The 26,387-nt window shown below is 38.1% G+C and overlaps 1 protein-coding gene across 1 annotated transcript in view; it reads left to right on the forward strand.

The window, feature by feature from the left end:
- Positions 1-26,387, forward strand: part of ctnnd2b (catenin (cadherin-associated protein), delta 2b) — a 240,754-nt gene that overhangs the window by 167,229 nt on the left and 47,138 nt on the right. The window contains exons 13-14 of the mRNA XM_059344042.1: positions 8,462-8,594; positions 14,165-14,378. Coding sequence (XP_059200025.1) covers positions 8,462-8,594; positions 14,165-14,378 — 347 coding nt within the window. The remainder of the gene's footprint in view (positions 1-8,461; positions 8,595-14,164; positions 14,379-26,387) is intronic.

Genomic DNA, 26,387 nt, shown 5'->3' on the forward strand with positions numbered 1-26,387 from the left:
TTTTCTATATGCGTTTGCCCACGAAGCATCCCATCCTGAGGCCTCAGGTTGAGTGTGATCCACCGTGATGTCCCACTTTCTCTCCGGGGTTTCAACTATTCTCAGCCCTGGCTCTGTCATAGTGTGTGTGTGTGTGTGTGTGTGTTTGTGTGTATGTGTGTGTGTGTGTGTGTGTGTGTGTGTGTGTGTGTTTCTTTTTTTTTTGCACGTTTGTTTGTTTCTCACTTATTCCTATCGTGTTGTTCTGGTGTTCTGAAGCATACTTGTATGTTTTTTTTATTTTGTGTAGGTGTGTCAAATATTGTGTTCCTGCAAGCTGGCAACAATTACACTGTCTCTCTCATTGATTCAAGTGTGAACTGTCCACTTTTGTGTGAATTGTTTGTGTGAATTGTTTGTTTATGTGTGTGTGTGTGTGTGTGTGTGTGTGTGTGTGTGTGTCTGTGTCTTTAGTTGCATGTGTGTATCCCCACTTTGACCTCTTGAAGAAGAAGGTGAATATGAGGCATTTAGTAGGAAAAGATGGAGTGTTTTATAATAATTACAGTAGAGTGCTGCCAAAAGTGCCACTTTGGCCTTCAAGCAGTGTTTATTCTTTGGCCACTGATGTAACATCACTGTGTGTGTGTGTGTGTGTGTGTGTGTGTGTGTGTGTGTGTGTGTGTGTGTGTGTGTTTGTTTGTTTTTTGAGTAATGGACATGAAAATCACTTTTGCAACCTCATTTTAGTAGATGCACCTCGAAAGAAAAAGGATTAAAAAATAGTGTAGAAAGCACATGATTTTTGATTGACTCATATGGAAGCTTCCTGTCGATATGCAGTGATTTGAGCCAGTCAGAATTATTGGAGCAGCTATAAGCAGAGTTGCTACTTGATCCAATCGACATTATACCAAAATAATCAAACAATAATAAAAAACTATGAAAAGTCAGATTTAACCAGTGTTGAGCAGCAAAGTGTTACTACTAGTAGTATAACTTTACCAAGTAATAAGTATTGTAATCATTTACTAAATAATTTCAGGTTAGATTGTGCCTACTCCAACTTCTATATGTGGGTCAATGACGTGATCTAATGCAGTCAGTTGGTGTAACCAGTAAATTTTTTCCCATAAAAATCTGATTATATACAGGAAAATAAATGTGAACTAAAATGAGAAAAAAATACAATCCACGTTTACATTGCAACATTATGGTATATGACAAATTTTACATAATTTGTCAAAACTTTAGAAAAAAATTGTTGTATTTAGAATATGTTTTGCTCAATATTGACGAAATGTAAATGTAGAAATACTAAAAAAAAAAATATTTTGATGTTTTTTAAAATGAAGTAATATATGTATAAGTCCACTTAAATACAATGTAGGTGGATGAAGTATTTAATTATATTTTTTTTATTTTTTTGTGGTTACACGATTTGACATCTTGCCAACCCTTATTTGTCACTGACCCATGTTCAGAAAATCCTTATCACACCATTACATAGCTGGTCACAATTTTGTAGGGTTTAGGTGCCAAAACTACATGGTTTAGTTTAGGGAAAATAAACCACATTGTTAGGTTTAGGGAAAAGAAACTACATAGTTTAGTTTAGGGAAAAGAAACCACATGGTTAGGTTTAGGGAAAAGAAACTACATGGTTTAGTTTAGGGAAAAGAAACCACATGGTTAGGCTTAGGGAAAATAAACTATATGGTTTAATTCATGGAAAAGAAACTGCATGGTTAGGTTTAGGGAAAATAAACTATATGGTTTAGTTTAAGGAAAATAAACCACATTGTTAGGTTTAGGGAAAAGAAACTACATGGTTTAGTTTAGGGGAAAGAAACTGCATGGTTAGGTTTAGGGAAAATAAACTCCATGGTAAGGTTTAGGACTGGTGGACACAGGGTTAGGGTTTCCTTGAAAGGTAACATCTTTTAGTTTCTGCAGTTGTGTTTGTTTAACATGTTGCTAATACACATTAGACACGAAATATACACTACCAGTCAAGAGCTTGAATACACCTTCTCATTTAATGGTTTTTATTTTATTTTTTTATTTTTTTATAATTTTCAACATTTTAGATTAATACTGAAGACATACTATGAAAGCACGTGCCGTCCAGATAAACTTAATATATTATTTGGGCACAAGTGTAAAAATACTGCATTACAAGTTAATGTCGAGCATTCTAAATTTGAAGTAAAAGTACTTTAATATTATGAACAAAATATACTGAAGGTATCAAAAGTAGTCATTATGTATTTGACACATTTCTGGATAGTTTAATGTAAAACAAGTGACTTTATCCATAAGCTGTATGCTTTGTATATAAAATACATATCTATAAAGTAACTAATAACTAAAGCTCTGAAATATTTGTCGGCTTAAAGAAGCAAATTTATTCAAGTAAAATAGTACTTACTACTGGAATAAGTGGTGAAATCTCTTGTTGCATTTGAATTTTTTTTATCCTTAACACAATTATATGCTTGGATTTTTGACCCAGTTGATCAGTTTAACCCTTTCAGTCCACCAAAGGATTACATAAGCAGATGAATGTGTCTGATAAGGGAAGACATCTGGTTCATTATTCGTGCATAAAGGCGTTGTTGTTGCTGGTGTCCCACTTTCTCATTACAATTAATACTTTTTTAAAAACACACACACACATCTGACAGCTCGCTCAGCCGTAACGTTAGATGTCTTATCGGCCAATTAACCCACAGGGTGACCCAAACAAGGTTATGTCATCTTTGATCATGCTACTGTATGGGCTTAACAACGTTATGTATGTTAATGTTGTGGCTGTGTGTGTGTGTGTGTGTGTGTGTATATGTGTGTGTGTGTGTGTGTGTGTGTGTGTGTGTGTGGCTATGAATTTGCCCGGAGCACAGCGGGAAAAGAAACAGAGAGAGACATTGAGACAAGAGAGTTATAAAAAATAAAAAAAATAAAATTGTTAAAGAGAGGGAGGATTTCAAAGAGAGGGAAAAAATAACCTTTGAAATAATTCTCTCTTCAATTTCCCCATTTTTCAAACACTGGGTTTATCCCATTGGCCCATTATGAAACTCAGAGACAAAAGCTTTCTAATCCTGGCTCTTCTGCACTGCCTTTGATGGCTGGCTGTGTATGCAAGTCAATGAGTGCGTGTGTGTGTGTGTCTGACTACTATATAAGTGTGCTCGGTAATGCTTGTGTATGTGTGTGTGTGTGTGTGTGTGCTCTAAGCTGCACACTGACTTGTCCTACGGCTCTCAGTGGTGTGTATGTGTATTTGTATCTGTGCAATCCAGAGGTTATTTGTGTGTGCATGTGTTTATGTTAGATTAGACTGAACTGAAATTATCTCCACGGGGACGTGAAGCTGTTGCAGCATCAAAAATTAGATACATCAAAGAGAAATGGGTTGTACTTGAGAGCAGAGCGAGCAGGGCTTCTATATGCAGCACAAACTTCTCAAAACTGTCAGAAAATATCAAATCAAAATGTGCACAAGTGTGGATTTAAAAGTTGAAACAGACTGTGGAGAATGTATCAAAAGAAGAACAGCATAGTTAAACAAACTCATGGCTAAATTATAACAACATCCAAATGAAGCTTCATGAACCATTAGTTGTATTTGTTGACCCCACTAGATGGCGTTCTTGGTTTAAAGAAAAAGGCTCAAGAAAGGCTAATTCAGTGTGTTTTTAACCCTTTGTTGGACAGAGAGCGCCATCTAGTGGGCTCAGAAAATATAGAAAGTGGTTCATGAAGATTCATTTGGACATCACTACTAAATTAGCATTCAGGATGGAGGCCAGAATCAAAGTTAATGTGATAATAACGTGTTAATGTAATTTAGTTTCAACGGCACTAATCGTTTACACATAATGCAGGTTCTGACGGTTTGCCAAGAGTCAGATGGTAACAAGCCAGGAAGCACAATGTGAAAGTGCCTTTAACCTGCATTCTTACTAATGGCCAGCAGGGGGCGACTCCAGTGGACACAAAAAGAAGTTTTTATGTACCTGTAAGTCAGTACAAAAAGTACCCTACATCTCACTTGATTTATTATCTCAGTAAACATTTTCCTACTGTATTTATGGTCTCAATCGTTAGGTTCAAATCCTCGTTAATGTAGCATGATGTTTTGTAAATTATGGTCCCATATAGATTCTCAGGTTGCTACCACAGCACACTGTGAAGTTTGATCCTTCCCCAGTGTGTTTTCACTTCGTCAATGCTAACTACAACATTTTGTTAGCTTTCAATGTCTTGTTCAGTGTTTGGTTGCGCTAAAAGACACTCTAAGGAGGCAGCTGTTTTTAAAATCAATTGTCCCTTGCTAACCAAGCTAGGTTGCTAGCACTTGCGTTAGCTGATGAAGCTCCCGATCCATTCTGCGCATATGCTAAATAAAAAAAACAATATACCTATGGTCATAAACCAAGATGGCGATGCCGAATTTGAGGCATCAAAAACCGGAGTTTACAAACCAATGGGTAGTTTTAGCTTGCCAATCTGTGGCGAGATTCGCTAAGCCATGCCAAAGATGGATCATCTCTAGACTCCTGCCAAAGCATGCCCAACCGCCTCAATGACCTCATTCTGACCGCAGCCAAACTGTGTCGACCCCCCATCTCCCCGTCAAACAAGCGCGTGTTGCAAGACTCAACTCATGTCTGTGCAAGAGACCAGAGGGAAAGACTTTTAAAAGTCTGTGTGTTCAGCTCTCAATATTTTTGTAGCTTCTAACTGAATATATGTGGTTTGAAGTTTTCTCTCTTGTTTATACTTTGTACTTTGACATTTCGGCATTATTTTACTGTTTCATGTTAGCTTTCAGCCGTTTAGGAGTTGTGTTAAATAACTGCTGATGAAAACACAACATTTCCTGTCTAAACCTAGCCGTTTTACAACAATTAACAACGTGTTCAGGCAGCAATTGCCTCGTGATATAGTTTGTAGGAAATCATACAAGCCTAGTGTTCATGAGAATACATTATCTGTTGACCAAAATGAATTGCAGTTAAAGTTAATATAAATTGTAGTGGGAAATAGTTGTTACTGGATGTAACTTGTGATGTGCAAATGAAGCTTCATGAACCATTAGTTGTATTTGTTGACCCCAGTAGATGGCGTTCTTGGTTCAAAGAAAAAGGTTCAAGAAAGGCTAATTCAGTATGCTTTTAACTCTTTATGGGCTCAGAAAAATATAGAAAATGGTACATGAAGCTTAATTTGGACATCACTAGATGTAACTCCAGTTCTATGAATACATGGTTAGCTCTCTAACAACTGTTATTTAATTTCCAGTAATAAATCCACATACAATGTCATAAAAGGGGCATGCCCGTGCCGATAACAGCATTAAAAACTTGACTTTTAAGATACATTTTGAACGGTTCAAAAACATGTTATGTATGTTAATGTTGTGACTGATTAGTTTACAATTATTTTGCAATTAACTATGGACACTCTTGCAAATAATCGCGATTAAATATTTAAATTGACTGACTAACAGGAAGTATCATCTCTTTCTTTATTCAGGTTCACAGACGACACATTAATAACATGTGGGAATATAACTTTGCCCCAAACAAAAATGGAGATCCAGATCCAGTGTCAGTTGGTCCCTGTACAGTCGCTGTCAAGGAAACGAGATATTTCGTTGCTACTGGCGACAGATAATCTACATCGATAAGCCCCTCCTCCCTCTTCTCCCTCCATCCTTCTCTCTGATCCCTCGATGCGACTTCATTCTCTCACATCACATCTTTCTCACGTTAATCATCTGTGGTTCTTCTCTCACACACACCCTTACACACAAGCACAGGGTTAGTGAGCTTACTCGGTGTGTGTATGTGTGTGTGTGAGCGCCTTAAGCATGCCTTTAGGCAAAGAACTGGTGGATCCTGGTTCCATGCTAAAACCAAAGCAGCTGGGGCAGTTAGAAGAAAGGATTCAGCTCAGCAGGAGGAAGCTCTTACAGTGCATCCAAGATGTTACTGTTGTTAAACACCTTCCTATGACAATACACACAAATGGATTCATATATGTTTAGCATAAGCTGTGTTTCATATGTGCCAATTCTGCCAGATAGATCATTGTGAAAATTACTGGATATTTCCATCTCGCATTAAATACATTATTTTTTAAGATGCTGCATGCAGAGACAGAGGTAACAAATTATAGTTATTCTTATTAGTGTAAACCAGGCTTTTTGGTGTGTGCTAAAAAATCAGTAACTTGTATTTAGATTCCCCCTCCACTAAAATATGTTTTTCTTATCTTGTCTATGTCCCCATAAAAATGTTTGACCTTGACGATACTGACGTGTATCTGTGCAAAGTTTGTCACAAGAGAGTTGTTTTCACATTCCTCTACTTAAAGGGGAGATATCTTTATGCACTTTATGGAAATCTGAGATTTAGAATTAGGCCGGGCAAGCAATGTTAGGTACACCATAACTTCAAGAAGCCAATCAAAAACCGTGATAGAAACCTCCAGGATCTGATGAATAGATGCGCTTAATGCCCCTTCCTGAATTGTTTTCTTTAATTTTTATGTGAAAGTCTTGTAAAACAAAATATTATTCATAGATATTATATTACATTATGCGTTTTGCATGCATATGATACACAAATAGCGACCCTACCATTTGCAGGACACCGTAAGGTTTACTGTTGCAAACAAAAGGCTGTTTCATTGAACGTATGCTACAAAACCACTTCTCTGGGTTTAGGGCAAATACCTTTTTCATCAGGTGTTATAAAAGACAGTTTAAACAGAAAATAAATGAATGGGAATGCTGGAAGTGAAGTATTTACAAGGGCGACGTGACCACTGGAAGTGACATAGTTACATAGAAATGTGATGCATGCAAGTTATGTAATGTTTGAATCACATTGTTTCTTTTGTTTTCACATGGGACATGAGATTGTTTGGCCCATCCACCACCCCTCACACACACCCTAAGTGCATTTTTTGTGCTTTATACTCCACCTCAACATAATTAGTGCAGCCAATAGAGGGCGCCTGTAACTCCAAGCAGAAACATGGGGACAGATTTGCATGTCATATGCATGCAAAATTGGATTTTGGCATATGCATTACAATCAATCAATCAATCAATCAATCAATCAGACTTTAGTTGTATAGCACTTTGAGGAAACGCCATCTCAACATGGAGCAGTGAGGAAACACTGGAGGCAAGTTAGAAATAAATTAGATAAAAAATAATGTAAGATAAGATAAGATAAAATAAAATAAGATAAAAATGTATATATAATATTTTTTAAAAAGTAAAAGTCAATAATAACAATGGAAAAATAAAAAAGCTAGATAAAAAGATAAAACAATAAATAAATAATTAAGAAATAGAGCATGATAAAATATATGGAAATAGACTAATAAATAGTAGCAAATAAATAAATAAAAGAGAAGAGAAGATGTTATAACACTAGGATGCATGAGCAGGAAAATCTCTAAAAATGGTTCAGGTAAAAGCCAAATTAAAAAGATAAGTCTTAAGTTTGCTCTTAAAAATATGAACAGTCTCTGATGGCCTCAGGTCTTCAGGGAGGATGTTCCACAAACGTGGACCACAGTGAGAAAATGACGCCTCACCGTGGGTTTTTGCACATAATTTGAAGGTTGAAAGTTGTGTTATTTGTATGCAGATTCTGTTTTAAGTCACATTTGTTACAGAGTAAAAACAATAGTCAACAATAGTCTTCACGAAGCGTATCAGGTGGTTTAAAGGGTGTAGTGTCACCCGGGCAGTTTCACTTCTGCTCTCTTTAACTGTTTTTCTCTGAAGGCTTTTCATAAGGTTTAGAACCTCGGTGGGAACATAAGTCAGATCAGATAGTCATGTTGGGTGATAATGGCTGCTCCAGTTTAAAGGTGTTGGACGGGGTTGAGGTCAGAGCTTCATGCAGGCAAGTCAAGTTCTTCCACACCAAACTAGGAAAATAATTTCTTTATGTGGCGGACTTTACGTGGGGGCATTGTGAAGTTGGAACAGAATAGGGAAGAAAAACTGTTATCCGAAATATCCATACATGCATGTACAGATAGGAAATACTTAAAAAATAATGAAACTTGCATGTTTTGGTCCCTTTTTTATTTTCTATTCAATAAATTCACAACATGAATGTTTGTCATTGAAATTAACAATTTCTTTCCAAATGTTAAAGAAAACCCGCAATAATGTCTTTGGTGCTTCCACTATAAACCTGCCGGCACACAGGAAATACATAGTTAAATTTAAACAGGACATAAATGTACAAATCTCTCTCTTTCTTTTGATTCATCTCCAGCCTTGATTTCTGTCTTTCTCTTTTTCTCTGCTGAGCATTTTAAATCAGGGTTACAGTGGGGAGACAAGCTGCCTAGCAACGGGTTGAGCTACACACACTAGCGCGCACATACACACACAGTATTTTCTCACAACACGCTGTATTTTCTCTGTGTGTCTCTGCAGGGAGTTTGGCTGGAGGGATCCAGAGCTGCCGGAGGTGATCCAGATGTTGCAGCATCAGTTCCCATCGGTCCAGTCCAACGCTGCTGCCTACCTCCAGCACCTCTGCTTTGGAGACAACAAGATCAAATCAGAGGTATTGATCTCTGAGGAGAAACCACACCAAGAGAGAAAAAGCTCACAGACAGAGGATTGAATGCTAAAACTGTGCTTGGCCTGAACTCACCCTGTCACTTACAAACACAAGCTGTTATTCAGACTTTATGACCTCCAGTCAGGAGTTTCATGCACAGAATAACACACTTTCCCACTGTTTCCTGTAGTACACAGATGGGAATGCAGATACGTCAGTGTTTGATTTTCCGGCTGAAGTTTTGAAAGTTCAGATGAATATTGTTTCTGGAAAGGTACCCAGCTGTTGAGTTTTTCAAGTGGTATTTTTCAGTGCTTACTGAGTACCACAGGCAAGATACCAGGGGACAAGGGTTCTTAACAAAGAGTGAGTGGGTGACTGTGCGTGTGTGTGTGTGTGTGTGTGTGTGTGTTTGCCTGAAAATATGTTTCACGGACATGCAAAAGACCATTGGAGGAATAATACGACAACATTCCTGCATGTTTTTTGCTGCCGGGTCTGCAAGCCAGTTGCAATAATATAATCTTTTGCGCATAGACTGAAGAAAAGAATTGACCATATATGGACAAGTGGGTGGAGCTTACACAGGGAGGTTACACAGGCTACCAGCCCGGTGAGGCCCGGTACTGTTAGCTTAGCAAACACTAAGTTACCTGTTTGTTTAGCAAGGTGCATCAATTATTAATGTTAACTGTGATAGTAACTAGGATGCTAATTTTGACAAGCGAACAGCTGGCTGAAAACAAAATGTACTTAGCAGAAAAATGAACAGCTGGCTCCACCTGAACATTTTCAAGTGATCAAAAGGTTCCAGTTACCTTTGATGAACTGAAAACACAGCGTGAACAGGTCAAAGTTCAAAAACAAAAACAGGGACAGCACCCTAAAACAAATGAATGACCATTCAAATGTAATTAGTGATGTCTAAATTAAGCTTCATGAACCATTAGTTGTATCTGTTGACCCCACTAGATGGTGGTCTTGGTTTAAAGAAAAAGGCTCAAGAAAGGCTAATTCAGTGTGTTTTTAACACTTTGATGGACAGAGAGCGCCATCTAGTGGGCTCAGAAAATATAGAAAATGGTTCATGAAGTTTCATTTGGACATCACTAAATGTGATGTAACTGGGAGCAGACAGGTCTAACCTGTGGTCTCAACAGTTTTTATATACTGAACAAGAACAGACTGGTGACACTGATGGAATGAAACAACCAGATCTCCAGATCTCAATTGTAGATTTTGTATACATCAAGTGGATCTAGTCATTGTGAAGTCAACCAATGGTTAGTGAGCTATTGTTTAAAGCCTCCAGTTTGATACTCTGGCTGTCATTTTCTTGGTTTATCGAAGCCAGAAATGACCATATTTAGACAAAAGGGTGGAGCTGTAGCTGTAACTGAAACCTGGCTGCACCTGGCTATGATGTGTAAAATTGCTGCACAAAAAACAAAACAAGTTGACAGCCATTTAAATGGACACAGTGCCATGGATGCACGTTGCAACACTTCGGTCCTCACTCACATGTCGCCGTGGTAACGACTTGTCGATCCAAAGGTAGCCAACATCCTAATGCATACCCTGCTTTATCTTCTATTTCACTGATGTGTACAGAGATAATAAATCATTTGAGAAGTAGAGTTTTCTAATAGACTGATAGACAATCAGACTTCTTTTTTTGCAGCCACTAGAGCCGCCCCCTGCTGGCCGTTAGAAAGAATGCAGGTTTAAGGTACTTCCGTATTGGCCTTACCTTTTAGGCCCAGGACCCACGAACGAAAGGACTGAATAACCATGTAACAGGTCTTTTTCATTATTTATATGGCAATTTAAATTCAGCAATGTCCTAAAGATATTTTATATAACGTATTTATAGCTTATTCGTTGCTTAATCGAGGACTTTCCTGCAACTGTTTTTAGCTTTGGTCATTTTAAACAGTATTTTATACTTATTAATTTATCTTGTCTATTATCTATATTTTGCATTTGTATTTCTGTACTGTCTGTAAATGAAGAAAACCTCAGTATATAGTGTATATATATATAACATAAGTAGCAAAAGTGTAGAGACGAAGCAACAGATGACTAGCTCGACCCGAGGCGCTGAGCAGACAGGTTTTAAAAATGTCCAATTCCAACTTGCTCTCGCTTGAGTAGTTAAAAAATTTGACATGTCTTTATTGAGAAGAAACTCAAAGTCCCACATGTGCAGCTGTCTGAGCTCCATCAAACTCCATATTAGACGACATTAACTCCTCATTAGGTACACTTAACCCAACTCTGATTCTGTACAGCCCCGTTCCTGCAGTCTTTCCTTCTGTACGGTAGAGCTGTCATCACTCAGTGTCTCTGAGAAAAAAAAAACTGCTCTGTCTGTCTCTTCAATGTCAACTCAATCCAGCTCAATTCCACTTTATTAATCCCCATGGAGACGACGGATCTGAGGGCAAACAAAGTTCTTCAAACAGCAATCAGCCAACAGGCATTTAAGATAAAGGCAGGGAGAGAGAGATGGATGACAAAGATGACTGATGTTGAAATAGTGTTGAAAAATGAAGTATGGTAGTATTTAGAGCAGGGCTGCCAAAGCTACAAGCCACAGGCCAGATTGTTTTTTGCCCTTGAGAGAGATGCCTGAATGGTGAAATAATAGAAGGGATGCTGAGGGATATGTATATGGCCCACTGCCTATTCAGCCTCCCAGCACCAGATGCACTGGAAAGATGCATCATTGTTTGCTTTATTTATCCTACTAGTTGTTTAATCTCTTAAAACAAGACTAAACGACAATTATCTGGCTCTTATTTTGGTAATCAGTTAATAGTTTTAAATAAATTACTGTTCTGCTTTTCTCTTTCTCATATAAATATTAAGCAAGCAGCAACTTCTGGGTCTGAAAAGTCAAGCCAATGTGCCTTAAATCTGCATTCTGTCTAATGACCAGCAGGGGGTGACTCTACGGGCTGCAAGTCAGATTGTATAGACGTCTATGAGAAAATGACCCTACTCCTCACTTGGTTTATTATCTCAGTAAACAGTCTCATAATGAGTTTAAGGTCTCAACTGCTAGTTTCAAGTCTTCTTCAACACAGCATGATGTTCATTTTGTAAATTATGATCTGATTTAGAGTAAAAGGGAAGATGGAGCAGGGCATGTTTTAGCGTAGGGCTATCTTATGATTGACAGGTCACCACAGCACACTGTGTTTTCTGTTTCCTTTACCTTTGACCCCTTCACAGTGTGCTTTCGCTTCATTAAATTTAATTGGAAAAATCTGGTCACCTTAAAGTACCTGTCTCCGTTGGGTTGCATAACCCCAATTACAAAAAATTCGGGACCCACCAACTGGGTAACCTTTGTTTTTTAGTAAATATATAGACTAATCCTGAATGTGATGCATTTTTTAAATAAACAAAAATCATGGTAACAGCTATTGATGTCCAAATGAAGCTTCATGAACCATTTTCTATATTTTCTGAGCCCACTAGATGGCGCTCTCTGTCCAACAAAGGGTTAAAAGCACTGAATTAGCCCTACCACGCCCCAAATCATAAGATTTTTTATTTTCTATTTTCTTCTAAATGGGGCCATTATTTACACTATTAACATCAAATTGTCTTGAAGAAGATGATTTACTAGTGATTGAGACCATAGTGTTGTCCTAAAAAACATGTCTGAGGTAATAACTCAAGTTAGAAGTTTTCTCATTTTGCATTGAAACTAATGGACAGAAATGTTTTTGCAGCCACACTCAGCGCCCCCTGCTGGAATTTTCGGTAGAATGCAGCTTTAGGAACTTCCTGGTTTGCCTCCCTGCTCAGACCCGCAGGTTGCCGCCTGCAAAATGCAAAACTCAAGCCTTTCCAATGGTTTTCCACAAACCAATGGGTGACATCACGGTGGTTATTTCTTCTTCTTCTATAAAGTGAATTCCATATCCACTGCCTTGGATTATGCAATTTTTGACAGTTTTCTGCTAAACAAGACTTGATAAACAACTACCTATCAATCAATAGATTTTTTAATATTAATATAATCATTGCAGAGACAAACCTGTTCATTTGTTGCCCTGTCCAGAAGTCATTATTCTGCTGATTGTAATGTTAGGTTGATTTTTCTTCACAAGCCATTCATTATAGGTTACTTTAGGATCCAACATTTAGCTTTAAAATAATCAGTTTCCAGTGTGATATTGTCATCCAGAGTGAGTCAGCTGTTAGAGGCTTCATGCTGATGTACCTTTATCTGAAGCACAAAAGACACAGTGACAACATAACTGCCTTGCCTCCGTGCAATCTCCTTTTCTCTTGTTTTTTTAGAAAGCAGGCAGTCTGCCCTACATTTTCTCTTTGTCTAGACAAAGGTAGGAAGGGAGGGCTGCAGACACTTAGAGGGGTGATGGGACAGAAAGTGCAGCGGCTGACATTTAAATAAATCTTGCATGACTGTCACAGTCGCCACGTCGCACTGTTTATACACAACTTTTGAAAAAGCAGGAACAAATATTTACATTTTCAGCATCAAAATGGCAAATTATACAACAATTCTACAATGTAATTTAGCAGACGCTTTTATCCAAAATAACTTACAAATGAGAGTAATACAACACAAGCAAGGGTGAAGTCAAGAAACATAGCAAGAGTAAGTGCCGTGGGTTAAGATTGAGTCCATTAGGACAGTGGTTCCCAACCGTTTTCTTGAGGGACCCACATTTTTACCATTGTAAACTTTGTCCGTTGCTTCTATGAAGCTGAACTCAATGTGACTTTCATGGTACCCTCTCTTTTTTTTTTGAGAGATTCAGCATTTTCGTCTCCCTGGCACTTCGCCATTTTTCTATTAGCTCTGTGTTTCTGTTGTTAGGTGAGGTTACCACTAGGTGAGGTTACCACTAGGTGAGGTTACCACTAGGTGAGGTTACCGCTAGGTGAGGTTACCACTAGGTGAGGTTACCACTAGGTGAGGTTACTGCTAGGTGACGTTACCTCTAGGTTAGGTTACTGCTAGCTGAGGTTACCTCTAGGTGAGGTTACCACTAGGTGAGGTTACCACTAGGTGAGGTTACCACTAGGTGAGGTTACCTCTAGGTTAGGTTACTGCTAGCTGAGGTTACCTCTAGGTGAGGTTACCACTAGGTGAGGTTACCACTAGGTGAGGTTACTGCTAGGTGACGTTACCTCTAGGTTAGGTTACTGCAGCTGAGGTTATCGCTAGGTGAGGTTACCTGTGTATACTGCAGGAGGGATGTTACACATGTCCTTGCAATCCTGCAATATAGCTGTTATTTTTAAACTTTTCTACAGTGATTTTTCTATTTAAATGAATGAATAAGCATTTAATGTAGCCCTTATTTAGTTGTTTTTGTCCCACTAATGAATTAAATGCTGACTCATCTATATTTAACACATTAGATTTATTACATCCCTTAAAATCAAGAGGGCTTCGGGACCCCCCCATGGATATTATTGCTTGGACACCAACATTATTTTGATACTGGCATAAACTCACAGAAATCTCTGTTATTTGTGAATTCACCGCCCTAATTCCATCCACATTGCCTCCTCGCTCTCTTCAGATCCGGCGGCAGGGTGGCATCCAGCTGCTGGTGGACTTGTTGGACCACCGGATGACCGACGTGCACCGCAGCGCCTGCGGGGCCCTGAGGAACCTCGTGTACGGCAAAGCCAACGACGACAACAAGATCGCCCTGAAGAACTGCGGAGGCATCCCGGCGCTGGTGCGACTGCTCCGGAAGACCACAGACGTGGAGATCCGAGAGCTGCTCACAGGTAGAGAAAAAACATTTTACAGATAGTTTGATGTTACCGAATGAGCAGCATGGATTGAAATTCTTTCAATTATTTACTGGGAAAACTACCTCGTACCTAAAGGTTTTCATGTGCACTGAAACAAAGACACCTTTTTTCTAAACCTCATTAACACAGACATGCAGCTGGTAATACTTTGAAATCACCTTTTCAGGTGTGGAAGTTTCTGCCCTTTACTTTGCATGCTAAAATGACAAAACAACACTGCAAAAAGCCACCTCTCAAAAACAAGGGAAAAAAGTATAAAAATTAGGTGGAGGATCGTGTATCTCAGATGCAGTTATGTTTGGTACATAGGTGTATTTATGGGGAGGTACCCAATAATTTTTTTAAATTATTTAAATAGAGTAAATGAAGTTCACCGCTATTCCACTAAGGGGAAGCGTAACAGATTTTGTACTACCTAGATCAGGGGTCTCAAAGTCGCGGCCCACGAGCCAATTGCGGCCCTCGTGACGATATTTTGTGGCCCCCACCTTGATATGAAAGTTTAATGTGAGTTTTATATGAATGGCACTTTACTGTGTTGTGTGTGGAAGGTCCCTTTAATTACTTTTTTTGGTATCTTTTTTTACATATATAATGATGTGTCTTTTTTAATATTTTTGTGTCTTTTTTGGTAATTTTGTATCTTTTTTTGTAATTTTGTATCTTTTTTTTGTAATTTTGTGTCTTTTTTGGTAATTCCGTGTCTTTTTTTGGTCATTGTGTTTCTTCTTTAAGTAATTTAGAGTCCTGTCTTTATGTTGGAACTATTCTTTGGAACAGGTTACCTGGCCCATTCAAATAAGTCAGAAGCATAAGCAATTTTAAACAAAACTTGAAAAAATGGTTTAGACACCAATCTTAGACTGTTGGCAATTTGTATTTGTCATGTATATTTGAAACTGTAATTTATGTTTTTATGTGTCTTATGAATGATTGATGTATGTATGTATGTATGTATGTATGTATGTATGAATGATACATGTTTGATGTATGTATGATGTGCTGCTACTGTCCCCTGTCTCCTGCCCTATAGGGACCACAATGGAAATTAGCCTTAGGGCTTTATTGTGTCATCCCTGACTATTTTATTTATTCATATAACGTATGGCACAGGTTGCTGTTTCATATTTTTATATCAAGAATGGTCAAATGAAATCAATCAACCTTTGGCTATAATGTGCGCATACATCCCTGCATATAAATGTACAATTACGATCCCCTTATATTCTTAATGCACTCACATGTTGCCTCTCATGTACAACTTTGCACACTCAGATGAGCAACATTCACTTAATACCCAGCTGTTCAGCACACACTGTACACTGCACTGCACTCTCCTTGTTACACTTGAGCACAAATACACACACACACACACACACACACACACGGAGGCGAGGAATTGTTTACCACCTGCCTGCTTCCCAGAACTCATCAAGTACTGTTGACTTGTCAAACTGAGATTCTGTATAACGAGCTGCACTGCACTTGTATCCACAGCAGCAGGTCTCTATTCTCTCTCAGTAAACACAAATACCATCCACATTGTAAAAAATGTATTCAGGATTGATTAATTTGAGGTTTTACACCCGCTGAGGTCTTGGTTTGTAAACTAACCACCGAAGGGATTAAAGGATTACCAGCAGCACCTCTACCACTGTTTTTTACAGCTCTGACTTCATATATTCTTTTCTAATTGGCATTCACACGGATGGCCACGGTAAGGGGACTTTTACCTCTGGAGCAGGATGGAGAGATGGCAGAGCTGAAAGAGGAATTCCAGTCCGTTTTCAAACTGATCCACATCCAGAATTCCCAGCGGGGTTTATTCCAATCCTGGAGCATTAAATGAGAGAAATGGATTTCTCTCAGCAGCACCCACGCTCATGAAACATCTCTGCTGTAGGCCTGTCAGGGGCCTGGCATCTCAGGACATGTCAGAAAGCAAGATTGTTGTTGTTTTTTTGTAGAGGAGCTTAATCAGTGTGTTTTAGGATGATACTGGTCAAAACGAAGCCTGGAGCCCCAGAGTACTACACAGAGATCAGTCTGCTGACATGAGGTGGGAACAGTTTGATCGTAGGGCCAATTATGATTGGCATCAGGACTATCAAGATTTTTTCCATAATTTCTTTCAATTGAAGCCATTGATCATTGAAAATGATGACCATTTCTGTTTTGATCTTTACTCCAGAGTGTTGTTACCACTTTCTGACAATCAAGACCAAAAAAATGTGGTGATTTTTGAAGGTTTTGATAATCTTATCGGCAGAATCACTCATAGAAACGATAAAATTAATACATCCTAAACAGCAGCCGGCAGCGGCTGAAACAGTAAAACACTGGATATAAAAAACGAAACACTGCCATTTTAACGCATTCTGGGTTTACGCAGAAGTGTCCAATAACGGCTTGATTGTCCTCCAATATGACATTCTTCTGTCTGAATAGTGTAGAGTGTGATTTGTCTGCCAGAGCAAATAAAACATGACCTCATGAGCTAGTGATTGCAATTCAAGAACACAGATTTTGCCGGAAAAGCAAACAAATGTTGGGATCGTGCCACAGGTGAATCTTGGGTTTAACCCAAGATTACTAAATATTAATAAGGTAATTTGATTATAATTATGTTCATAATTAATAATCAGTGTTCCAAATTGATAGTTTGGTAACTTTATGAGACTGATTTAGGTGAATTGGCTATATTTTTCTGTTCTTACAGATGGTGCCCCCAACGAGCTATGACTTAGAGCAAATCAAGTCATATCATTTCTTATAATAAATAATTTTTCATGATAATTATTAATAATTCTTATAGCCATCTAACCACACTTTTGAACCGTGAGATCCACACAAGGTTGCTGAGGTTCATCCCTACATATTTGGTATCCTTATGGGAGGGATAGCATTTATGATAACGCCCTTTTATTAACATATTTGGCCCTGTGCAATGTCATCATTGATTCATAAAAGAGCCATCCTTAATTCACAACATTTTTGGTGACCCGTGATGGAGGCAATTGGTATTTGTAGCCAGATACCCCAACATATTTGACGCCCCGTTGCGAGGCCCAAACAAATATGGATGCCTCTTGTCAGTTCATCGACCAATTCATGAGAGCAAAACTGAACGTATAAAGATCTGTTTTGTTCGACGATGTAAAAACTTTCCACTTGTAAACATGAAAATCATTGTCTTCCATCCCACGTTACCTGAATGCAGCCCACCTTGTGTCCGACTCACGCTGTCACACCCATGCTTAAGTCTCGTCCTTGCAAAATACTTGCATACCAAACGGTCCCCGTGTCCCACAGAGGCTGCCCTTGAGCCTTTATCCACTCTCCTAATTATTTACAGCAGTACTTCACATCGGGGGGACATGAGATTCTGGTGAGGGACAAACATATTAAGCGCCATTCGTGGTAATAGGAGACAGTCATGAATACTAACACAAACCGAACCGAGCGGGGAATCCTTATCAGGGAAGTGAAATTGAGAAGTGTCCTTGCATTTCACACATAAAATCATATTCGGTGCAGAATGCGACCAACGCGTGCACCGCGCATGTATGTATATGTATGTTTATATGTGTGTATTGGGTTAAGAAAAGGGTTTAGGATTAGCCGAGATGGAAATAAAAGGTTTTTTGTATGCTGCTAGAGTCTTAAAGAAGATTACCATATAAATTAGAGCAGCAATTCAAGGCACGGAGCACAGAAATCCCTCCTGTCACAAATTAATCAGCTGAACGACCGACCGGACGCAGACAGACCATGCTCTCTCTCTCTTTCTCTCTCTCTCTCACTCTCTCAGAGACCCAGAGGAAATACTCTCTCACTCTCTCTCCATGTTTCTCAGCCTCACTCTTTTATCCCTCTGTGGTTGGGTTTTCGTAATTGGTCTCCCCTTCTGTTCCCGTCTCTCTCCTGTCCTCTTTGCCTTTCTCTGTCTTCACTTTTTCGCTCTTTTCGTTATAGCGCCTACCTTCTCTCTCTCTCTCTCTCTCTCTCTCTCTGACTCTCTCTCTCTCTCTCTCTCTCTCTATGGTGAGCATTTTGAATCAAGATCACAGCGGGAAGTCAAGCTGCCTGCCTTGCTAGCTACAGATTTAGCTACACACACAAATACGATTGCGCGCGCGCACACACACACACACACTCCTCCTCTCTCATGCTACAGTTTGCTTCATAGCACGAAACACAACAAACAAGGTTGTTGCCCTCTGTTTTTCAGTCTCTCTCCCTCCGTTCGGTTTAATAATTGCTCTGACTTTTTTTCTTCCCTATTCAGAAAGACGATTATTTGGGTTTGCAGATTCCATACAGCATGTGTCTGTGTCCTCAGGTGCATTTGTAAGCAGGTATTTTCAGAGGTTGTTAGTGAAGCAGGTGTCGACCATAAATGATCAAGCAGTCGTGTTGTCCCTAGATGAATGGTGCTCAAAGTATTAATGACAATTGAGTGCCAAGTTAGGGAGCCAGCATATGATTGTATGTAGTATGTATAGTATGTGTTGAAAGTATTGAAATGGACAGCAGAAGATTTAAAGATAATGCATGCATTCCATGTGTGTGGAGGTTAAATAAATTGTTTCTGTTGTTTGAGGGCCATTGACTGTATAAAAAAAGTTTCTTGCATTCTATCTAATGACCAGTAGGGGGTGACTCTACTGCAAAAAAAGGAACTCAGATTGCATTGAAGTTTATGACAAATTTACCTTAATTCTCACCTAGTTTATTACCTCAGTAAACAGAAAAAAGTTGCAGATTTACGAGAAAAACGTGGAATAAACAACAATGCAGATTCACCACTTTAAATCTCATAAATCTTTGCATTTTTGGTCATTTTGTGTCCTTTTTTTTGTTGGTCATTTTGTGTCTTTTTTGGTCATTTTGTGTCTTTTTTTGGTGCTTTTGGAGACTCCTGACTGATAGCCAAGTTTGTGTGGAGAAAAAGGAGCCATGCATGTGATGTAAGGACAGACTGAAAGATGCTAAACAGAGACAGAAATGAATGCATAGGAAGTTGACAAATTTAAACCAAAATCTCCTGGACTTCAGGGGTTTAAACAAACATACAGCACTTAGACCAAAATTTTAATGTTTGGTTTTGAATACATAAGCAACGCTAATGGGAATCTACAGTGTATGTGAAGGCTGCAGGGACCACATGTTAGACCTGTTCACTCCCAGTTAAACTTCTATTAACCATTTTGATTATATACTAAAAATGGCATAAACAACTTGAAAACACATGACCTTTTCTGTGGCTTATTCTTCCTTGAAAGCTCCGTTTATCATTTAGAACAGCAGATGTAAAAGCTTCCAGGACGTGATGATAGCTTGCATCACTATTGCCTTATAAAGCACCAACACAACAGTGTCAAAGATGATTACTCCAAGTGATTGTGTTTTCACAGTGGGCTTGTAGCTCACTTAGTGGACCAGTGTTTGTGTGTTCCAGCTTTGATCTAGAGTTACTCACCCTGGCTTTAACTAGGAACTGATTTTTTGAAGTATTGATTAATTGGTTTAAATGCATTCACATTCTGAAAGTAGTATTCACTGGTGAACATCTTTCTATCCTCAAACAAACTTAGAGAGAAATGCCAGCACGGTGATATCTTCCCTCTCCGACTCACAGAGCGCTGCGCTTTTCTTTTACTTATTTATTCCCTTTTAAAATCTGCATGTCATCAGTCACTGTGGTTCCACTTGTCATTACAATGCAACTTTTTCCTCCAGTCACAGCAGCACGCATCATTGTAAGTGACAGGTCTGGATTGCTCACGTTGGTGTCAGCTCTTCAGAGGCAGATATGGAGTTTGTCAGGCTCACACTGTGATGGGAGTCTCTGCTGCAGTCTGGATGCAATCCAGTCACAAGGCTCACGCAGTTTAGGCAAAGTAAAGAGATGGAGGATGACATCTCCAAAGAGTAAGGGGAACGCAGATTAAAAGGGGGAACTGCAGTAAACACTGTGGATCGTATACAAAATGAAAGATTTGTGTCATACAGTCATCCAACACGTTTTGTTACTAACTATCTGGTGCATTATTGGTTTGGTAAATATATATATACATATATATTAGGGCCAGGACTCGATTAAAAAAATTAATCTAATTAATTAGAGGCTTTGTAATTAATTAATCGAAATTAATCGCATTTTAATCGCATATAAATATTTGACCTGAGAACAGTGAGAAGTAATTTTTTTCACATGTTATTAATATTGTTTATTTTGTTCAAGTCCAACAGACCAGTGCAATTTTTGCCATTAAGTGTAGCAATAGCATATTTGGAAATATAGTACATTTCAGAAATTCAGGTAGCCTATAGGTAGGTAGACCTTCTGTAAACTATATGTGTGTGTGTGTGTGTGTGTGTGTGTGTGTGTGTGTGTGTGCGTGTGTGTGTGTGTAGGGGCCGGATTCACAAAGCATTCTCAACCAAAAATGCTTCTTAAGTGCCACTTTTTTTTTGTTTGCTCTTAAGACACCATTTAAGAAGATTTGGTATTCATGAAGAAATTCTTATCTTTTCTTTAGTTGTTTTCTTAACTTTCTTCTTATTTTTTTCCTAAGATAGAACTTGAGAACAAATGAGATTCTTGAAAACAACGTTCTTAGATTTCTTCTCATATTTCTTCACAACTTTAAGATAAGAGAAGCCCTCAGCCGTCTGAAAACAGCTGCAGTCTTGATATGTATTTACTTGAACACATTTGTATGACATTTATTTGACTTCTTTAATATTTAGTTTAGCCCTAGACAATGTGTAAAAAAATTTTGTTCATCAATTTTTATTGATCAAGTTGATCAGAGTAGTTTTTGGCCTTTTACTAGATTACGCTACAATCTACTCTTAGTAAATCACAGAGGCAGTTGATGTATTTGATACTACTCCATTAATGATCTAGTGATCTTAAGTTAAAAATCTAAGAACGTCCTAAGTGAGAAAACTAAGAAGTTCCTGAGACATACAGCAATTCTTAAGAAAAAAAATGGTGAATATCATTTAAGAACATTCTTCTTTTTTCCTAAGAATTTTCTTAAGCTTTATCTAAGAAACACTTTTGTGAATCCAGCTCCAGGTTTCCTTCCAGCCTCGGGACCTTTGTTGTCATCTCTTTCTGTCTCCTCTGTGTCCAGTCTGCCTCTAACACTGTTATCTGCCAAATAAAGACCAGGTACAGCTATAGAGCTGTCTTTTTGTCTTTGTAAACCAGCTGTGGCTGACCTTGATGTGATCTACTGTATACTGCTTAGCTACACTGTTTCCTGTTTTTAATGACAATGTCATTAAAGGACCCAAACTGAGTAAACATGATTCCACGCTCCGGCCGAGGCTCATTAACACAAAGCTGTAGGATGTGTGGACCGAGTGATTAACAGTGATCGATGTTCACCTCATTATGAAAACAAAGAGTGAGGCGAACAGCGAGGACAATAAAAGTGTGCAAAAATTGATAGCGACCAAATTAAGCTTTTAGAAAAAAAAAATGCTACTTTTTCTAGCTATTCACTGGCTCAGCAGGGCTCCTGTGATCTTGAAAGCCCCTTCAACTATTCCATGAATTCTGCTTCTGCTCTTCTTCTGAAGATGACGGCAATTTTATAAACAAATGTGACACGGTTCATCCATTGAGTTTTTAAAAGGAATCACCAGCCAACAGCACTTAGACCAAAATGTGAATGTTTGGTTTTGAGTACATAAGCAACACTAGTGGGAATCTACAGTGTTTATGTGAAGCATGGGTGTCAAACGCGCGGCCCGCGGGCCAATTGCGGCCCTTGTGACAATATTTTAAAATAAATAAAATAAAATAAAATAAAATAATATTTTATGTAATTTAATAAAAATTAAATTAAATGAAATTAAATTAAATTAAATTAAATTAAATTAAATTAAAATAAATTAAATTAAATTAAATTGAATTGAATAAAATAAAATTGAAATAAAAAAATGAAACTGAATAAATTGAATTGAATTGAATTGAATTGAATTGAATTGAATTGAATTGAATTGAATAAAATAAATTTGAAATTGAAATTAAATAAATGAAATTGAATAAATTAAAATTGAAATAAATTTAATTAAATACTGTCTGTGGTTAAAAACAGTGACTGTACAACCATTTCATACCGTTGAATGGAGCCGAAAGCATATTTTATAAGATATTCCAGTAAGTGTTGTGATTAAGTTTTAATGAGATATCTAACATGCCTGTTCATTAGAATATGTTGGCTTGTGCGTTCACCATTGACTTATCGTATGTCTATATTCCAACAGAAAAACTATGATATCTGAACAATGAAACACACTGTGTAAACACACTGAGGAGCTGCTGTGTTCAGGTTACATATGGAGCTTCTCTGCTGCGCCCACACTGATGCTTTGACCTTGAAGACAGCAGGAAGCCTTTATCATAAGAGAGAGAGAGAGAGACAGGCTGGTGTAAACTGCCTGACATTTGAACGAATATGTAGGCTGGTGATTCCTTTTAACAAGTCAATGGACGAGTCGTGTCACATTTAAAAAAAAAATTGCTGTCATCTTCAAAAGAAGAGCAAAAGCAGAATTTAGGGAATAGTTGAAGGGGTTTTCAAGATCACAGGTTATTCAAGGAAAAATAAACCACAGAAATCTGTTTTCAAGTTGTTTGTGGCATTTTTAGTAAATAATCAAAATGGTTAATGCAGAAGTGTAACTGGGAGCGAACAGGTCTGACATGTGGTCTCAGCAGCCTTTATATCAGGGGTCTCAAACTCAAATTACCTGTGGGCCACTGGAGGCAGGATCAAAATGACCAAAAAAAGACACAACATTACTAAAAAAAAGACATAAAATCACAGGAAAAAAACTAAATTAGAAGACACCAAAGGACCCAAAAAAGACACAAAATGACCAAAAGACACAAGAAAAAACCTAAATTACCTAAAAAAAGAAACAAAATGACCAAAAAAATGCACAAAATTACAAAAAAAGACAGAAAATTATTTTTAAAAAGACACAAAATTAAAAAAAATACACAAATAAAAAAAAACACACAATTATCAAAAAAGACACAGAATTATTTAAAAAAGACACAAAATTACCAAATAAAGACGCAAAATTACCAAAAAAAGACACAAAATGACCAAAAAAGAGTAATTAAAGGGACCTTCCACGCATGGTAAAGTGCCATTCATATAAAACTCACATTAAACTTTTATATTAAGGTGGGGGCCACAAAATATCATAGGCTGCGAGTTTGAGACCTATGCCCTAATCAGAGTGAAATGGAGGATATTCGTTAGGAGCAAAGGGTTTAAGTCAAGTAAGTCATTAGTCCCCTCTCCCTGTTTCCGGCGCCTCATTTTTTACAATAAATCATACAAATGTTCATGAATACAGCCTGGTGTGTACATCAGCAGAGATTTTTTTTTCCTTTACCCTCCGACTATTAACAGCAACAACAAAAGCAGTGTCCTCTCTTTTAAATATACAGGAACAGCAGTCCACAAAAACACTCAACAGCACATAAAGCAAATGGGGGAACGAGAAAAAAAAAAAAGAGATCAAGAGGCGAACAAAGGGACGTGCCACGATGAGACAAAGGGAGATCGCCAACATATTCATTTCCCTCCCTCCGTATAACAGCACATTCATAACCTGCTGCCACTCATGATGTAAGGCTCAGGCAATTAACCTCCTTCATCTGCCATACACTCATGGCTTTGTGTTTGTGTGGCTGTGTGTGTGTTGTGAGGATGCATTTAGTGTTTTATTTTGTGTGCGTGAGACAGTTTGTGTATTTGCGAGCATGTGATTCAGATCAAAGATAAAAATCCTGCTGCCTGTCACCTCGGGGAGATGATGTCATCCTCTGCACAGCAAGGAGTGACTCTAGCTACAGCTGACTTTACTCACAATTATCAAAAAAAAAAGAAAAAGCTTCCTTTTCTTGCAGCTGCAGCATGACATCATGTGTCACGCATTACATTTCTACATTTATAATATATGGTTATTACTGACTAGACCACAGGGCTTTCACTTGTACATTAATGCAAGCGATGTGGATTAAATGCACATCCTCCTCAGTGGGAGATTTATTATTAATACAAGAATTGTGCTGGATAATTGTATACATATTTTACATATGTTTTTCTAGAGCAAGTTGACTCTGGGGACCAGATTATAATGGATCATTCTATCTTTTGATTGCAACACCCGTTCATTTTTGCATGGCATTTTTGTTGTAGGTTAAAGCTAATGTGTGAAAAACAATGTCTCATAACAATGGCATTTAGCTCGCTGTGCTACAACAATTCTACAACTCCACAGGATGTCAGATTATTATTATATTCAGGGAATCTAATCAGATTTTGCACGATGAGATTTATTATTTTCTTCCCAGTATGCAGCCTTGAAATTATCTAAGAATAAACCAGTGTTTAACTGACATGGATTGAAACCAGTAGGGCTGTTTTCTTTTTATTGTTGCACTTAGGTTTTTAATTGGTGACTCTAAATTACCTGTAGGAGTGAATGAGAGCATGAATGGTTGTCTGTCTGTCTCAAAAAACTGACTAGTGACAAATTTAGCGACTTTTTCTGGTGTTATTGGAGACTTTTGGAGACTTAATGAGCCGCGGGTGGTGGTAACCCCTTAACGTCCGGTCTGCAAATGAATCGCGCATGTGCGAAGTCACCTTTGGCTTTTGGCTGGCTTAGAGTCAGTGTCTCGTTTGGGTCAGTTTTTGTAGTTCTAAACATATTTAGTTTTTTTTTTATCTCTAATTGCCAATTACAATTACATGCACATGGGAAATTATGCAAATTAGGCGATGACGTCATCTAGCGACTTCTAGCAACTTTTAGGACAGCCGAGTTGGCAACACTGCGCACACCTCGAAATTTTATTTAAGCATATATATATATATAAAATGGCCCAAAAAATATTTAAAAAAAATTAAAATTAAAATTAAAATTAAAATTAAAATTAAATATTATTAAATTAAATTAAATTAAATTAAATTAAATTAAAAAATTAAAATAATTAAAATATTATAATAATAATAATAATAAAAATAAAATAAAAAATGTTTTCTATATATATATATATATATATATATATATATATATATATATATATTAAGATTTTTTTGGGCCATTTTCAAGGCTTTATTGAGAGTGAAAGGGGGAGACAGAGGGTAAGACATGCGGGAAAGAGCTCCGAGTCGGATTCGAACTCGAGCCGCCCACTCACGAGGACAATGCCTCTATGGTACGCACTCTACCAGGTGTACTCTACATTTCTGTGTAACTTCTGAAACAGTTTGCTCAAACTGAAGTCCCACCTCTAACTGGACAGATAGACAATCATAGATTAGGATCATGTGGAGGCAACTTGGGGTGGCCAATCACATTTCACTGGTGGCCTGTCCTGCCCTTGGCCACTCTGTGGACACGCCCCTGCTAACAGCAATCTGAAGACACAGATATAAAACAGACACCAAACAAAGTGTTCCTTTAAAGAATAAATATATAAGCTCACACTGGATGGAGGAAAAAGCAGCATGGGAAGTGTTTCACAGCAGCATTCGCTGACTCACGGATGTGGAAATCAAGGTCAGCTGAAAATTATTACGTGTCACATCGAATGTCAAGGTTATCAAAAACCCAACGCGCCCTCTTTGCCCTCTCGAGCAGCAGATAAGACGGAGAGAAGACACTTCTGCTAACGCGACAGGCCCGGCTAATTACCGCCATGAAGCCCGGAGCTAGTCATTTAGAAACTCCTTCTGACCACAGACAGACGCGGACGCCCTAACAGCCCGCATAAACACTCCGAGTCCAAACGGCTGACGGAGTTAAGACTGATTTGTCGAGGGGGCTTAGATGCACACACACACATACACAAGAAAACATTCATACAAACCCACAAAGACAGATAACAGAAGCTGTAATTACACAGTCGCTGTTCAGCCGAGGGTGAACAAC

This window comes from Centropristis striata, chromosome 11, assembly GCF_030273125.1.
Source record: "Centropristis striata isolate RG_2023a ecotype Rhode Island chromosome 11, C.striata_1.0, whole genome shotgun sequence".
In the NCBI taxonomy this organism is placed as follows: Eukaryota; Metazoa; Chordata; class Actinopteri; order Perciformes; family Serranidae; genus Centropristis; species Centropristis striata.